The following is an 18,501-nucleotide window of genomic DNA, read 5'->3' on the forward strand; positions in this document are numbered from 1 at the left end:
TATTCATTAATGAAAAGGCAAAATCACATACATTATAAATCTATCTCACCAGATGGGCATCAAAGGCTCACATCTGTAATCCTAGTTACCTGGGAGGCTGAGATTGGAAGGATCACAGTTCAAGGCCAGTCTAGGCAAACTGTTCAGGAGACCCCACCCCCATCTCCAAAATAACCAGAGCAAAACGGACTGGAGGTATGACTCAAATAGGAGAGTATCTGCTTTGCAAGTGTGAAGCCCTAAATAGAAATCCATCCCATCAAAAAAAAAAAAACCTACCATTGGCTACTAATGAAATATAGTACACAACAGTGAATAATGCACACTTAAAAGCATTTCTTCAAATGAAGGGACTAGAAAAACTCAGCATGCCAGACATAAAACAAAAAATTATGTACCCAGCAATATTATTCATTACTTGGGTATACTCTTCTGTCCTCCCACTGAGTTTACTAGTATTTATTTCAAAAATTAGTCTACAAACCTTCTTCTTCTCCCTCAGTAGAAACTTCATGATGATTCTGTATCCCATAGCTATTTCTTCTCAGTGATTTTCTGCGCCTTTTCACTCTTGAATACATATCCATGTTTTCCTTTTAAAAAGAGAAATCTGTCAAATACAAACATAGTATTCATTCTCTGCTATAAATAATTCAACAACTGGAACATGTCTGCTTTATATTGGGTATCTATTAGCAAAGCACAAGTACCTGAAAATGGAGCTACTTGAATTCGATAAATGTAAAGAAAAGAAATAAAACATAAGCTGGGGGCTGGCAGCTCATGCCTGTAATCCTAGCTACTTAGAAGACTGAGAATCAGAAGGATCTATGTTTGAGGCAAACCTGGGTAAAAAGTTCAAGAGACTTCATATCTACAATAACAGAACAAAATAGATCAGAAATGTGACTCAGGTGATAAAGCACCTCTTTGCAAACACAAAGCCCTTCAAACTCCAGTCCCACCAAAAGATAAAAATAAATTTTTTTAAAAAACTTACAAAATAGGGGCTGGGATGTAGCTCGGTGGCACAGCGCTTGCCTAGCATGCACAAGGCCCTGGGCTCGATCCCAGCACCAAAAAAAAAAAAAACTTACAAAATATTAAAAAACACACTGTCACTAAAATACTTTCTCTGTAGCAAATTACAGCCTAGTAAATAGGAAGGAATAAGACAAGTCAGATAATTATCAAAAACAAATATAGCAGGGTGCTGGTGACTCATGCCTATAATCGTAGCTACTCAGGAGGCATGAGAGAATATAAGTACAAAGCCAGCCCTGGGCTAATAGTTCACAAGACCCTTTCTCGAAAATACCCAACACAAAAAAGGGTTGGCAGAATGGCTCAAGTGACAGAGCGCCTGCCTAGCAAGTGTGAGGCCCTGAGTTCAAACCCCAGTACCACACACACACATATACACATTTAAAAAAAAAAAATTAAAGATCCAAATCAGAGGAGTGACAGAATCAGAACTGCACTTTAAAATGACTCATCTGGCAAAAGTATAGAGGGTCTTTTGGGAAAAGTTGTAGTAAGAAGGGAATGGATAAAAGAAGGGGACAGAGTACCTCAGTGGTAAATTCCTGACCTAGCATACACACAAAGTCCTGAGTTCAATCTCCAGCACCATTAAAATAAAAAAAAAAAGAAGAAAACAAGCAATAAAATCCAAAACTTAAGTTGGAAATGAAGAACCAACTGTTAATTTTAAAAATCCAGTTGCTGCTCATTCTCCTTTTGAATTTCCCATTTCTTGCAAGCATAAAAATATATTTATACTAATGTACTCACAAATTCTGTATCGGTCCACATTCGAAGGCGTTCTACTTCTCCAGACCTACGATTCCGTCGGATGTTAATGTTGTCCATTTCTTGTAATACAGCTTCAGCAGTACTACAATCACATAAAAACCAGGATTTAGACAATGGTGGGACCATACACATTAAAGGGTTTTTCATCCTTGTTAGTATAGTAGTGAAGGAAAATTGGTTGGGGGGGTGCCTGGCTCTTTTAAATCATCTCATATATGTAACTGCATATAATACCCCAAGTGAATAACTTTTTCAACTGACACCCACTAAAACACAATGTCCAACTTAAAAATAAAAAAGATGGACCAGAACATCTTCTAACAATATACTTATTAAACCTTTAAAAATATAAGGTTGTTGTTCATAAGGCTCAAAACAAGTCCTTAATACTACAATAAACCAATTCAAGGCACTAAAAAAAATGATAATAATTCAATCTTTTAATTTGAAGATGGTGTTAAGAAATGTATTGAGCCAGATGCCAGTGGTTCACGCCTGTAATCCTAGCTACTCAGGAGTCAGAGATCAGGAGGGATCACTGTTCAAAGCCAGACCCAAGCAAAGAGTTAGAGACTCTATCTCAAAAAAACCAACACAAAACAGGGCTGGTAGAATGGTTAAGTGGTAGAGCACCTGCCTAGCAATCACGAGGTCCTGAGTTCAAACCCCAAACCCCAGTACCACCAAAAAAAAATTAAAATAATGAAATATATTGAACAAAACAATCTGCAAAAAGTTTAAAGGTAATAAAGTTAACTGGACATATATTATTAAAAATTAGGGTAGAACAATGATACCATGTTAGCAATTTTTATGAGTTCTTTAGGGGGGAAGAGGTGTTTTTGTTTTTTGAGAGAAAGTCTTATTATATGGCAGAGCCTGGCCTGGAAATTGCTATGCAGCCCAAGCTAGTCTTGAATTCACAATCCTCCTGCCTCAGTCTCCTGAGTGCTGGGAATATAGGCATGTGCAATAATGTCAGGCTATTCTAAGTTTTAACAAAAAGTTACATAAAGTTTACTGTGTCCAGATCCTGATATAAGGTGCTCAACAAATAATAACTTACACACAAACTTGATGTTACCAGTATATATTCTGACTTCCATCTCCAGACCATTGTAAGAGCATTATAAGACCAAGTAATATGATGTATAAAGTAGACCCCTGGTATTTGTGGTTATATGGTTCCAAGGAGACCACCACTGAGGAAAAAACCCCAAATGCTCAGGAAGCACAGAATTTAGCACCATACTGCAAATACTTGATTCATCTTTCCCTTAACTCTGCCCAACTTCCACTAAAAACATGTCTTCAACACATCTAAAAATTTCACTTTATCACTTAAATTAATCACATTGACTTTTATCTGGCTTTTTGGGCACCATTTGCTTTGGAGTCATATTTTCACAAAATGAAGGGTAGGGAAACACTAGACAGATCATACAACAATTTAAACACAACTGACAATAGTGTGGGACTGACAGAGTCTCCACATCAATTGAGCTTCATAATGTATGTAAGTGAATTTATAATTTTTGTTTTTGAAATTTCTTTTAGCTTTTAAAATTGTTTTTAACTGCACTGGGTCAAATCCTCATGTAACAAATGTCTAATAAATTTGTTTCTGTGTTGAAAACTTAGTCCTCTATGTAAGTGTTGAAAGGTAGGACCTTTAAAAGACTATTTAGATTACAGGGGTATAAACCTCATGAATAGATTAAGGCTGTTATCACAAGAGTGATAGTTATGAAAGGGAGGAGTTCAGCCTTCTCTCCACCCCCACACTTAGGCCCTCAACAGAACCAGTTTTAAGATCTTAGACTTCATAACCTACAGAACTGTGAGAATTTTGGAGATTTTTTTCTTTTTTTTTTTGGTGGGACTAGGGTTTGAACTCGTGGCTTCATCCTTACAAAGCCGGCACTTACCACTTGAGTCACACCTCTAGTCCATTTTGTTCTGGTTATTTTGGAGGAGTCTCTCAAACTATTTGCTTAGGCTGGCCTTGAACCAAGATCGTCCTGATCTCAGCCTCCCAAGAACCTAGGATTACAGGGGTGAGGCACAAGGGCCCGGCCGAATTTAATTTATAATATACTCAGACTCTGAACATTCGTTATCACAGCAGAAAACAGATGTCTTTTAAAACAATGCATTATCTGAAAAGAATAAAGTGCCATGGATGCAGATGCAAAGCTGATGGCTACCTAGGCTCACTGACTAGCAAGTAACTCGGTATTACATATCCATGGTCAAAACACCTCCAAACCAAAATCTAAACTAAGCAGAACCTCTACTCATTCAATATTAATAATGCAACTTAATGCTGCTTAAAAATTGTCAAAAAGAGAATATTAGCAAATACCAAAGGACTACAGAAGTGATTCTCAAATAAAATTACTTTTTATATTTTCCAATTGCTTAAAACACAAGAAAATTTTACCTAGTATACAAATTATATTAAATATACTTACCTGACAAAAACTGACAATCACTGCCAGCCACAGATAACTCAAATTAGGTTTTTAAAGAATTGTATTTATTGCCAAGTCGGTGCTTAAATTTTCTTTTTTAATAAAACTGGCTTAACAAAGTGTGGTAAGCACTTCCCAGCACTAGGAAGGTTGAGGCAGGAGGATCACAAGTTAGCAAGATCCTGCCTCAAAAAAAAAAAAAAAAAAAAAAAACCCTAAAAATCAAATAATTAACTGAAACTGCTTAACACATGAACATTCATACCTATTTACTAGTTGATCAAATAACAAACTCTGGTTCACACTTTCAAATCTGTTTTTCCTGGAACGACAACTTTTTCTGGCTTCCATGTCACCATTTATACAAGAAAGGTCCCCATCTCCCTTCTTTTCCCCTCGAAGAGGATGGCTTCTCAGGGCTACAATAAGAAAGATTTGTCAAAGTAAGGGTATAGACAATCAAAAAATTACTTTTAAAATTACTACAAAAGTTGAAGATAACCTCTTAAATGGTTTTTATATTAAATATAACTATTTTATAAACATAATATTTAAATTATTTCAATTATACTGATTTCCCAAAATTTAATGAAATAAGCATTTTCATCCAACTATATGCTGAGCATGCTCAGTGGGACAGTGCTTGTCTAGAATATGAAAAGCCCTGAATTCAACCCCTCATACCATAATAATAGTGAAAATTAAAATAAATTACTCTATTTTCCCCCACTTTAATGCTTAATCAAACTATTGTGGGAATTTCAATACTAATAACCAAACAAAAAAAAAAGAACTTCAATATTAAAGAGTTTTATAACAGAATACTCACATAAGCTACTATGTCCATTTGATAACGTAGCACCAGGCTGAGAAGTTAACCTAGAACAAAATTATATTTAATATGCAACCATATCTACATTAGTTTACATAAATAAGAAATACAATATTGATGGAATTATTATGTTAATCTTTAAAATGTTATTAATATTATTTTTGCTCTAAAACTGGTAACATATCAAATTAATAAAATATACCAACTAAGTCATTTCATTATTTCAAAAAAAGCTTTATAACAAATTATAAACTAAATTTACCTTGTTGGCAAAACTATACATTAAAATCCCAATGAAAAGGCTCAAGTTTAACATGCACCATGAATTTAACTGAGACCATAAGTGGTAGTGACAATAGACAATAACAATTGGTTTTCACTGACAAAATAAACTTCAAACTATGACAAATTTATTCAAAGAATTAATTATAAAAAGGAAAAAGTACTTATTTAAAATAAGTATCATTTACCAATTTCTTAAAAATATTTTATTCAACATTTTGAACTGACAATGAAAACCTAGCTGATTTTACAAAATAGTCATTTTATAATACTCCCATTTCCATAAAGGAAGAGAAATATAAGTAAAGGAAGAGAAAGACAATAAAAAGTTATAGTACTTCTTAGTATAATCAGAAAGTTCAAAAACAAAATTACACAGTGAAAGCTGCCAATGCAATCAAAGACAGCTTTAAAATATAATTACGTTCGAATACTAAAAATACAAGGGAAGGACATTCAGAAAGTAGTGCATATATGTGACTGTTTTCTGCTGTATACAATTTATGTAAACTTTTATTTAAAATACTCTCAACATTTTTGGTTGCTCCAGCACTCTTCATGTTAAATTAGAAATATAGTACTTGTGGGAGGAAACAAGGGTGAAGGAAGGAAATTAACGTGACAGTATATGGTTGATGGGCTTCACATACCTATATGAAACAGAACTAAGAAACCTCTTGCAGTTGCTTTAAGTGGGGTGGGGAGAGGGTTGAGGGTAAGAGACGATGTTGGCAATGTAAATAATGTACAATGTAAACTGTGTAAACTAATCAGAATTGTCATTACAAATCACCTCCGGTATAATGAATATATCCTAATAAAAATATATAACATAAACTTATAATTACATAAATTATAATTATATAAATTTATAATATATATATACGTGTATCATAATACTTCTGACCCAAAGGGTCATAGCCAAGAGGATAAAGGAGAAACAAAATTCAAAATTTTTTTTTGTTTTTGCATTTTTTTGGTGAGATTGGTATCCACACCTCTAGTCCATTTTGGTCTGCTAATTTTGTCTGTATCTCAGAGTATATCTTTCTATTATTCTAGGGAAGCACTACACCAGTGAGCTACAATGACAGCCCTATTATTCTAGACATGTCTCATTTTGCAGGTTACATCACCCAAGACCACCAATACACATGCACATGCGCACACAGGTAAGTAACTAAATCAATGTCTAGTGGCTAAATAAATGTTAGCTGACAAAAGTCAACAAAATGGTATTCTGTACTCAAAATATTTGTAAGCTTACATCTACCTAGGCTGGTATGTGAATTTGTGAATTCCTACACATAAGACACATGGCCTGGAGGTGTGTGGCTCAAGAGATAGATCACCTGCCTAGCAAGCACAAAACTCTGAGTTCAAAACCCAGTACAACCACAAAAACAAAAGATAAATATACAGGTAAAAGCATTATGACCAATAAACATGCTTATTTTATTTTTAAAAATCAATCATTAAAATATGTTGATAAACTGAGGCCTCCAAATATATAAACCCAAATATCTCTTATCAAAAATTCATAGTCTATCTCAATTCCCTTATGAAAACTCAGAAGTGCTAGGTCCACCTTTACCTCTATCTTTATCTAATTATACACCTCTAAAAATAAAAACTAATTCACCAATCAAGAGTAATTTATTTAAAGTACTTACATATTTCTCTAGGATTGTGTTTTATAGCTGATATAGACAATATTCAATTATCCTGCACATAAATTATTTCTAACAAATTACTTTTGTAAAAGGACTTCAATTATTTTACTTAAGATGCTCAGAGATTTGGATTACCAAAAAAGGAATCAAAATTTTCATGACATAAAAACAAATACAAGCCTTTTTTTTGGCCTCACTGAGGTTTGAGCCCAGGGCCTTATATTTGGTAAACAGGTACTTTTACTGTTTGAGCCACTCCGCCAGCTCCCTTTTTGTATGATGGTTTTTTTCAAGACAGGGTCTCACAAACTATTTGCCCAGGCTGGCTTCGGACCAAGATCCTCCTGATCTCTGCCTCCTGAGTTGCTAGGATTATAGGCATGAGCTACCAGCACCCAGCTCAAATATAAGCTTCTAAGTAAATCCTGACTTTATATTTATCTACAAAAATCTATAATCCTGACTATCGTATTTTCTCAAAAATCTGAAATATTTTTAAGTACATATTTTCCCTTAAAATTTAGTTCAGTTGAACCTAACAAGTCAAATAGCATTTTCTTTTCAAGCCATCTAAAGCATGAAAGATCCTAATTCTAACAGTGCAGAACTTATATTCCTAGATGAATAATTCAAAAAATTTTTTAAAGTAAACTGTTAAACATTATCTTCTGGTAAAAGAAAAACAATAAATTCATTAGTATCCATTTTGTAAGCTTTTCATTGAAAATGTACTTAGTACTTTTCCAAAAATAATATTAAACCATAAAGTACCTAAATGAAGGTATAATATTCCCCCAAGCCTCCCCAAACCTTTTGAGGATTTTTATATGAAAGACATGTTCAAGATCTATTTACATAAAGGCCTTCTGGATGGGTAACACATGGAAAATCTAGTGTATTGCACTTGGTATATTAATACTGAAAGAACATTTTTAGGAATATTGATCTATAAAAAAGAAGCCCTAGTCACTCATTTAATAAAGGCAGGATATACACTACAACAGGTAGATTGAGTCTAAAAGTATAATTAGATGGGATGGCAGTATTTTTTTTTCTTTTTTTAATTAAGGCGGGGGGGGGGGGCGGGGGGCGGGGGGAAGCTGGCCTTAAACTAAAGGAATCAAGCAATCCTCCTGCCTCAGTCTCCAGAGTGGCTGGGACTAGAACAAACACCACTGTGCCTGGACATCAATACTCATTTAAGGTTATGTATTTATAATGAGCTGGACTGTTTTATCTAACAGATGAGTTTTGGAAAGGGGGAAAAAAATTAAGTATGTGATTCATGTGTTTTTCTCCTTAGCTCCCAAACAATGGAAAAGAAAAACTTGTAATATGTTGTATAAGAAATTTCATTTTAAGTACAACTCCTTAAGGATTAGCAAATGTATATAACCTGTCGTGTCTGTATAATCTCAAGGGTTTTTTTTTAATTAAAAACTAACAGTATCCAGAATTTACCTACATATATGAAATCAAAACATCTTCAAATGCTTGAAGAAGGAATGGAAAGAACTGGGACTTAGTGGAGTGGCTCAAGTGGTGTTTCCTACCTAGCAAGTGTAAGTCCTGAGTTTAAACCCTAGTACTGCCAAAAAAAAAAAAAAAAAAAAAAAAAAATTTCCCTTTTGTTTGCAGTACGCATCTCATCAGCAGCACTTCTACATCAAAGACTTGAAAAAAAAACAAAAAGCTAAAGATTCAGATTTCAATGTTTCAATTTTTTTCCATATATGTGTACTATCTACATTAAATTATTACCATTTACTTTGAAAACAGTAAAATTAAGTTTATCTGATAAATACAGAATGAAACACAAAGTAAATTTAAGTTGAAAAGATAACAGCTGAAAAGAGTTCTTGAAAATTAATTAAAATTTTATTATATTTAGCATATCAGTTCAAGTACAATATCCAATAATCTTAGAAAAGAGATATATCTTTATTTCCCAATAAAATATATAATCTGAGTCCATATTTTACTTAAAATTTCAGAACTATAAATATGAATGCACATTCAAGACCCATCAAAGGGGGGGAGGGGACAGAAATGACCCAAACATTGTATACACATATGAATATAAATAAATAAATAAATAAATAAAAAGACCCATCAAAGGGCTGGCAGAGAGACTCAAGAGGTAAAGTGCACCTGCCTACCAAGCATGAAGCCCTGAGTTCAAATTTCAGTATCACCAAAATAAAGGCCTACCAAAATTCTTATTCTTTTAGTAACAATAGTTTCTATTACACAGGATATACCTTTATAAAACAAATACATTTTACAGCATATATGGAGAAAATATAATTACGAACATTGCCTGCTTAGCAAGCACATGCCCTGAGTTCAATCTCCAGCACTGACAAAAAAAATTTACAGAAAAAAATAAGTTTAATAAAGTTATAATTACACTTACAAGTATGTATAAGACACTTGTACTAAAAGTTAAAAAATTAGCAATAATGTCAGCCCTGAATCACATCAATAATTCATTAAAAGAAAAATTTAAAGAGTTCCCCCTTCTCACCTGGCCTGACCAGTTGATATGTTCCATTCCTCTCGCTGACCAGTACTTCGTGATTTTGATTTGTCTTTGCAAATCAAATCCGGTTGTTTCAAAGTACGTTTGGCTGGAGGAGATACGTGGCTATCACTTAAACTACCATCAACTTCAGCTTTCTGAAAGACAACATTCAAAATGTATTTATTATTTCTATCAAGATAGACAAATCAGGACAGACACCAGTGACTCATACCTATAATCCTAGCTATTTGGGAGGCTGAGTACAGGAGGATCTCAGTTCCAGGCCAGCCCGGGCAAAATGGACTAGAGATGTGGCTCAAGTGGTAGATTATCTACATTGTAAGAACAAGCCCTGAGTTCAAACCCAAGTCCCACCAAAAATACACACAAAAAAGACATTAAGCATGATCATCTGGTCAAGTTGTACTCTGCCAGTTACTCCAATGTAATGTCACCATTTTTGCTTTTTTTGTTTGTTTGTTTGTTTAGGTTTGGTAGCATTGGGACTTGAACTGAGGGCCTCACACTTGCTAGGCAGATGCTTGAGCCACTCCACCAGCTCTTTTTTATGATGGGGTTTTTTTCAAGATAGGATCTCACAAACTATTTGCTTGGGGCTAGCTTCAAACCTGAGCCTTCTGATACCTGCTTCCTGAGTAGCTAGGATTACAGGTGTAAGCCACTGGTGCCCAGCTTGTGTTCAGTATTTTTGAGATAAGGTCTCAAGAACTATTTGCCCAGACTGGCCTCAAACCTTGATCTCTGTCTTCCCAGTAACTAGGATTGCAAGCGTGAGCCACCAGCGCCTGGCTTTTCCCTTTCTATCTGACTATATAATATTCTGATAAATCACCAGTATCCTGGTTCCTGACCAAACCTCCACCGCTAGTATCACCATGACAGTGACTATTTAATTTTAGTTAACACTCTACTTTAAAGACATTTCCTTTATCCCCCATTCATTTATCACTTGTAACAGTCTAGACTCAAGGATTCCTACTTCATGCTATGAGTTATAATCCTTTACTTTCCTTATTTATTTTGTTGTTCAAATTATATGGGATTTGGTCAGTGGGAGCCTCTTCAAAGAAATTTCTGAATCTTTAGACAGGTCCCATCATTTTGAGTACTTCCTTACTTTCTGGCACAACAGAATTCTCTATATTCATCTCATACTTTCCCTTTCTGATCCTCAAATTAGTCAGTTCTCCAAGGAATCCTAGTTCCTTTTAGTTAAGGACAGTATTTAGAAACTAAGAACTGGGTACAAAGTGTGCTGGTACTGAAATTTCACTGCTCTTAAGCCCTCTCAGTCTACAAAACTAAGAAACACATAAGCATACATGCACACATATAAACATACACATCTATACCTATTTCCGTATCTGTGCATGAATAATAAAAAAGAAATGGTGGGGGGGAGAAAAAAAAAGAAATGGACTTACACCAATTCTGCTAATTCTAATACAGCATCCAACAATTTCTCTCTGTCCTTTTTCTACACTTATAAACCCTGCTAAAAAAAGAAACCTGGCTTCCTAGCAAGTGCAAGGCCCTGAATTCAAAAAACAAAAAAAGAAACCTGGCTTCCATTTTCTTCAATACCTTTATTTTCTCTAAAGAGTAATCTCTAAACCAGACTCTTTCTCTACACGTTACATGTCTATCATGCCTCCTCCTCAGCTCCATGTCCTCAGACTACAGAAAGGTCTCTGAGTCTGCTACAGCACACCTCTCTTCACCTCCCAGTTGCTAGGATGCTAGGAGAGATGCAGAAGAAAGAGGTGGGAGGGTTAACCTTTTCTTTAGAGAATAACTTACACATTAATACTCTATAAAGTATCACTTGAGCCGGAGAGTGTAGCTCAGTGGTAATGTGCTTTCCTGGCACGGATAAGGCCCTAGGTTTGATTCTCAGCATACTGACATTCTAGATCAGTACTTCAAAGTACATATGATCATCTTCAATATGCTATCATCTAAAAATATTGAAGAAAATCTAATTGCTTCATTTTATGCTACACATTTTTATAAAAATATATAAAAACTATCCATTTCATAAATATACATCTCTATCATGTTTTTTGCAAAGCAAGACATCTACATTACACAACTGGTAAAAATGCAGTTTTACTTGGGGCTGGGAGGGTAGCACAATGATAGGGCTCATACTTAGTATGTCTAAAGCCTTGGGGTCAATCCTCAGTACCCAAAAAAAAAAAAGTTACTAGCTAAAAACTTTTTCCCCAGCCAGGTGCCAATAGCTTACACTTGTAAACCTAGTTACTCAGGAGGCAGATATCAGGAGGATCACATTTTGAGGCCAGCCCAGGCAAATAACTTGAGAGACCCTATCTTGAAAATAACCACACAAAAAAGGACTGGCAGAGTGGTTCAAGAGGTACAGCGCCTGCCTAGCAAGCATGAGGCCCTGAATTCAAACCCCAGTACTGCCAAAACACCTTTTTCTCACAAAGACCAATTTCTAATTTTGTGCTTTACCATGAGCTAGTTTTAAAGCTACAAGAACACACTGGTAATTAAAGGCACAAGAAGAAAAGCAACCAGAAATTCAAACATAGGAATATCTATAACTCAGGGTAATAAACATGCTAGTTGTACAGCATGTGCCATCATTTCTCAGGTTAAATTCCCAAGAAGCACTGATTGGCTACTTCCAAACTATTCTTAGGAGAGAGAGAAACTCACTTAACATGTGATTCAAACATAAGAATACTTCATCAATAAACACACTATTCTTAAAAATGAGAGCTTTTGAAAATGGTACAGTTCCCTAGACCCTTGCCTTCTCCAACTCCACCCTTTAACAGAATAAATGCTGAGGTTCAGAGATAAGTTAAATAACAATTCCACCTGGCTAACAAAATGACTAACAGAGGTTAAAAAAACCTAAAAATTTGTGCTCTTTCATTTCGAATATAGTATTTTTTATACTATCTCAGATATTACACCCAAGGATAGTTATAGTCACCTAAGATTAAAGTGTACCTTAAAATTCACCTAATTTAACTATTCATCCAAGACACTCATATTCCACGTGTGGTACAGATACCAATAGTATGGGCATCATGCATCTGGGAACTCATAAGAAATACAGACTCTCAGGCTCCATCCCAAGACCTAATGAATCAGAAATCATTTTAACAAGATCTTCATATGACTGATGCACATATTATAATTTGAAAAAAAAATTATATAGGGCTAGGCATGTAACTCAGAGCCCCTGGGTTTAATCTTTAGCACTGCCAAAAAAATTATTATATAATGTTCAGAAAATAATCATTGTGGAAGAAGCACTGTATGTTCTAAGCTAAGGAATGTTTGTGGATACAGAAACTAATACCTACTATGAACTACTTTACCAATTTAGATAGCCTATGCTAGCATTATTCCTTTTAATCAAATCCAATCACTTACCCTTCAAAACCCACTTCTTTCATGAAATCTTCCTGAAGAATCTAACCTAAATTAGTATTTTCCCCCTACAATCTGCAACATTTATACATTATTATTTCATAAACTTAAAAAAATATTTCACAAACTTATTTGGCCAAGTTCTTTTATCATGAAGCATCTGCACTGCAGCTACTGAAGTTTCCCAAACATACTCTGGAAGTAAGCATATTTACTTTGGAATTAAACACACACACACACACACACACACACACACACACACACGGGAAACAAAGAAAAATATTTAAAGTCTAGTAATTTTTAAATGATATGAGAATGTAATTCTTTGAATATAATGTAAGAGAATTTGTACATTTACTTATTGGCCACTCTCATATTCTATGGTTTTTCAGTTCTACCTTTCAGAAGTATCTCTCAAACTGTTGTCTACATACTACCTGAATCAGAAATCACCTGTATTAGTCATTACAGAAATAAACAGGTTATAACCTGCTAAACTAGAATCTCTGGAGGTGGAACACTTTTAATAAAGGCTTCTAAATGATGCTTAGTACACAAAAGTTTGAAGACCTCAGGCAATTAACACAGTTTAAGTATAATTTGAGGCATGTCATCCTAACTAGTGCACTGTAGTGATGTATTTACTTCTCTTATGAGAGGGTTTCAATCTTGACTTGGCTGTATGACAGAGACCTCAGTATAAAGAGCATTGCGAGGCTCCTCCTCTCCAAAGAACTCTTGGGCTTTAGGTAAAGTAAATAACCAAGACATTAATAGGCAAAAAATAATTATTTCAGCACCATTTAATTAACTTCAAGCTCTGGGAACACATTTATCTACAAACCTAATACTAACAATTTACCTTTAATAGGATTCATAATGTTCTACCTTAACTTTTTCATCTTCAAAGCACTTTGCTAGCTAATTATAACCTGACCCTTTGAAGGAAGGCGTTCCTGGTTTCATGACAAAGATATTGCAGAGAGATTATGCAATCTACAAACAGCCATTTAGCAATCTGTGTTGGAGTAATTACAATCCAGAAGTAGAAAAAGTATCTCAGACTAAGAGAATAATTTCGTTAAACAAACATTTATTGAGAACCTACTATGTACATAAGTCAAGGAGGACAGTGATGCAAACGATGAATAAGAGTTACTTAAATTCAGCTGGGCACCAGGGGCTCACGCCTATAATCCTAGCTACTCAGAAGCCAGATATCAGAAGGATCCGGGGTTTGAAGCCAGCCTTCTCAAGACCTTATTTCAAAAAAATCCATCACAAAAAAGGGCTGGTGGAATGACTCAAGTGGTGAGCACCTGCCTAGCAAGGATCAAGGCCAGCCCAAGTAAAAAGTTAATAAGACCAAACCTCAACCAAGGTGGGCATGATGGCACATACCTATCAACCCAACTATTGAGGAAACATAAATAGGAAGATCTCAGTCCAGACCGGTCCAGGCAAAAACACAAAACCCTATCCCCAAAATAAAAATAACTAAGGGAGAAAAGGGATTTGGGGTGTGACTCGATTGAAAAGAGTGCCTGCCTAACAAGGAAAAGGCCCTGAGTTCAACCCCCCAGTATCAAAAAAAAAAAAGAAGAAAAAAAGATTATGTGGAGTTCTCTATATACATGTAAAGCTAGTTTGTAACAAAATACTGGAGCATGATTCAAGAGTGAGATAACTTCCACGACAAGTATAATAGTAATAACATCAAATGTTATGGAAATAAAAAATGAAAACAGCAGGGCGCCAGTGGCTCACACCTGTAATCCTAGTTACTCAGGAGGCAGAGATCAGTAGGATCATGGTTCAAAGCCAGCCCAGGCAAATAGTTCCACAAGACCCTATCTGAAAAAATCCTTCACAAAAATAGGCTGGTGGAGTGACTCAAGGTGAAGGCCCTGAATTCAAACCCTGGCACCGCCAAAAAAAGAAAAGATATGATCATTCCCACTTGGATTTTTCTCTCTAAACTCCAAACTTCTGAAATAGATAATTTTTTCAAATTTGCAAAAATCATTTCCTCCTCAAATCTTAAGAGTCTCCTAAACCACATTCATTACCTACCACAAATACTGACTACTATTTTAGCCAAAAATCTAAAAAAATTAGGCAAAAAAAGTAAGAATGAGAAGAACTTATATTGCTCTAATTTTCAAGGGAAGCATCATGCCAAATTAATCAGAAATCGAGACTCTGGAATTTTAATCTAAAGACAAAAAGAATTAATCCAAGAACCACACTTAAAAATAAGAAATTACAAAAGGGGCTGCTGGAGTGGCTTGATCGGTCATGAGGCCCTAAATTCAAATCCCAATACTGCCCCCAAAAAATGAGAGATTGAAGGAAGTAAATTAGCAGATTACTAGATTAATTCAAGACTTGATAGCAGCCTCATCACAAACTGGAAAACAGAAAATATGAAAGTGATTCAGAAAGCAGAATTGGGAGATTAGTGAAAACAGTATTTAAAATGAATACAGATGGGTATGAAAAATGGAAATGGTGGTTGTTCAGAATGTTGTTAGAGGTAGCCAGAGAACAGCTATTTAAGCAAGGATTGCAATGTAAATTATGATTTGGAAAAGTAGGTTTGGAATTCTACACTGAAATCTAGACAGATGTCTATCAGGCTATGGGAAATGCAGCTAGGAGATGAGGTAAGAAGTTAAGGAGTAGAAATTCATTAAACAAAATAATAAAAGAAAAGATCACAGGTAACATATAGAATAAAAAACAAGAGGGCAGAAGTCAAACCTTTAAAAATGCCTACATGAAAGGGATGAACAAAGTAGATGTCACTGAAACCAAAGAAAAATGTAGTACTCACTAATGAAACAGCAAGGGGAGTTAAACATTGTTCCAAAAAGACTTTAACAGAGAAAATCTAATAAACCTGTGTGTTTATAATTAGGATATTCTGTAGCTTTTAATAGAACAATTTCTGTAAAAACTAGGTAGAAATCACTAGGTAAAGAACTGAGTGAGTGGTGAGAAACTACAGGTAATAACTGCAACAAGTATCAGAATTAAGAAAAAGCCAGACATGATGGTACACGCCTATAATTCCAGCACTAGAGAAGACAAGAGAATGAACAGTTCAAGGTCATCTTCGACTGAGAGAGACTAGGAGGAAAGGGAGGAATGGAGGGAGGGAGGGAGGGAGGAAGGAATGCAGGGAGGCAAAGAGAAAACAAGGTAGTGACAAGTTAAAAACGGAAAGGTTTTTCTTTTTAAAACAAAATAAAACCTGGTTTCTTGCAAACAGGAAAAAAAGAAAGCACGGAAAAGAATACACTAAATTATTTACAGAGTAAAATAACTGATGAGAGAAAGAGCCTCAAAAACAAGAAAGAAACAGAATAAAGAACACTTTCCCCAGTTAGATCAGACAGAATATGGGTGCAATCTCTTTCAATTACCCTAAATAAGAAAACTTTTTTGTCTACCTTTTTTTTTTCAACAAGTACTGCAGGATTCATGAGAAAGCTTAGAAGTAGAGTCAATTTTTTTTTAATTTATAAAAAAAAAAAATGCACAGAAGTAGTGGTTACCATGACTGCAGGAAAACAAAACTCACTGGGACTGCTATTTATTTACTTAGGGCCAACAGTATTCTAACAAGTCCTGAAACTGCAGGCATACAAAATGTCCTAAATTTTCCTCAACTATCCCAAGAGCAAGTAGTTTAGTATTCCTAGCAATCATCTGGAAACAGAGAAGTGAGAAAAACTCATAGAAGTGAGCAGTTGGCTAACAACTGTAGAAAGATAAAAACAGCATATAATAATTTTAAATGAATTTTTCTTCCAGATAAAATTTTCTGGAAAGTATTTTTTGTTTTTAATCTGAAAATATTTCATTGTGTAGATCAGTGGTAGAGCACTTGACTAGCATGGTAAGAGCTGGGTCTGAACCCCAGCACTGTTAAATTAGGACCAATCTCACTCTGCTGCACACACTATCTCTGTAACTCAGAAACTACTTACCTCACAAGAATCAGGTGAGGTGGCTTAAGTAACAAATATTACACCTACTGCCTGCCAGTGGATACAATCTCAAGTAAGGTTACTTAACAGACTTTGTAGGAGTGATATATTCTGATAAACCTGTTACACTCAGTGATTCATTCATTCCGTAACATTTATTAAGCACCTATTTTTGTGTTAGGAACTAAAGATAATGTAGCCCTTGCCCTTCACGGAAGTTAGGTTTTAACTCCTTAAATCAGCCATAATGGTATATAAAACTTAGCTGTACTGAGAGTATTCGGGAGTGTGGACAATTCTATTAAGTCTTTTGGTAGGGCAAAATCTATAAAAATTAAAATATACCCAACCCTCTGACTCAGTAATACCACTTTACCTAAAAGAGAAAGGACATTTTCCACTACACTATTTATAATGCTAAGAACATGAAGACAAACTATATAGCAACAGGAAAAAGGTTAAATGGTTACATAATGACACAATGAAATACTACAAAGCCATCAAGAAGAACCATAATAAAAGACTGAACATGATACATAGTTTAAGTAGCAAATCAACTATCAGAAACTGTTTATAGGGGTCTAGAGATGTGGTGCAATTGGTAGAGTACCTGCCTAGTAAGCACAAGACCATGAGTTCAAACTCCAGTACCCCACACACACACACACACACACACACACACACAAAGAGTTTATAGGGTATGATTACATATCTGTTTAAAAATGCATGCATACACAACCCATACATATACAAGCAATGATCTAAAAAGATGTACCCCAGCATTAACAGTGGTTATCCCTAGGAAAAAATGAACTGGAGGAATTAGGAAGCAGGGAAAAGCACTTTTTTCCTGTGTATCTTCTTCTTTAAACTGTTTTATAATTTTTTTTAAATAAATAACTTTCCCAAACAGCTGAGGTTAAGAGTCTTTAATCCTTTATTTTCAGTGTCTGACCAGAGTAACCATTCAATTATAGCAACTTAAAATATGTCCAGGGTTGAGACCTTGTCTCAACTGGCAAAGCACCTGCCTAGCAAGCACCAGATCCTGAGTTCAAAAAAATAAACACTTCTACTTCCAGTAGAATTCCCACTTCTAAATAATTGTACGGTCCCAGACAAGTATCACTTCCTCTCAATTCTCTGATCTTATGAATAAATAATAAATTTGGAGTCTGAATTGAAATAGTAAAACATAACAAAATCAAAAATTAATTTTAAATACTTTTAAATTTAAGATAAAAACTAGCTTATGAACTTGTATTGCCAGTTTCTCTCCTGTGAGCAAATGTCATAATGAGCTTCTCCTAGTGATTCAAAGCACACATTTAAACTTATAAATGTGTCATTGATTACAAAAGTATATTTCTACACAGGAATTTTCTTTTTTGTTCTGGTTATTTGGGAGATGTGGTCTCTTGAACTATTTGTCGGGGGTTGACCTAGAACTGCGATCCTCTGGATCTCAGCC

General features: G+C 34.9%; 1 protein-coding gene across 6 annotated transcripts in view; it reads right to left on the reverse strand.

Moving 5' to 3' along the window:
• Nucleotides 1-18,501, reverse strand: part of Atad2b (ATPase family AAA domain containing 2B) — a 169,534-nt gene that overhangs the window by 137,851 nt on the left and 13,182 nt on the right. For 5 of the 6 annotated variants that reach the window (XR_012439623.1, XM_074049264.1, XM_020184846.2 and 2 more), the window contains exons 2-6: nt 9,604-9,755; nt 5,119-5,168; nt 4,555-4,708; nt 1,795-1,897; nt 485-593 (exon numbers count right to left, since the gene is read on the reverse strand). Coding sequence is in view for 5 of the 6 variants with exons in the window: in XM_074049264.1 (XP_073905365.1) it covers nt 485-593; nt 1,795-1,897; nt 4,555-4,708; nt 5,119-5,168; nt 9,604-9,755 (568 nt within the window). In the remaining variant the exon portion in view is untranslated. Of the gene's footprint in view, nt 1-484; nt 611-1,794; nt 1,901-4,554; nt 4,709-5,118; nt 5,169-9,603; nt 9,756-18,501 lie in introns of those variants that run through there. The other variant, XM_074049266.1, reaches the window with a different exon arrangement.

Source organism: Castor canadensis, chromosome 12 (assembly GCF_047511655.1).
Source record: "Castor canadensis chromosome 12, mCasCan1.hap1v2, whole genome shotgun sequence".
Taxonomy (NCBI): domain Eukaryota; kingdom Metazoa; phylum Chordata; class Mammalia; order Rodentia; family Castoridae; genus Castor; species Castor canadensis.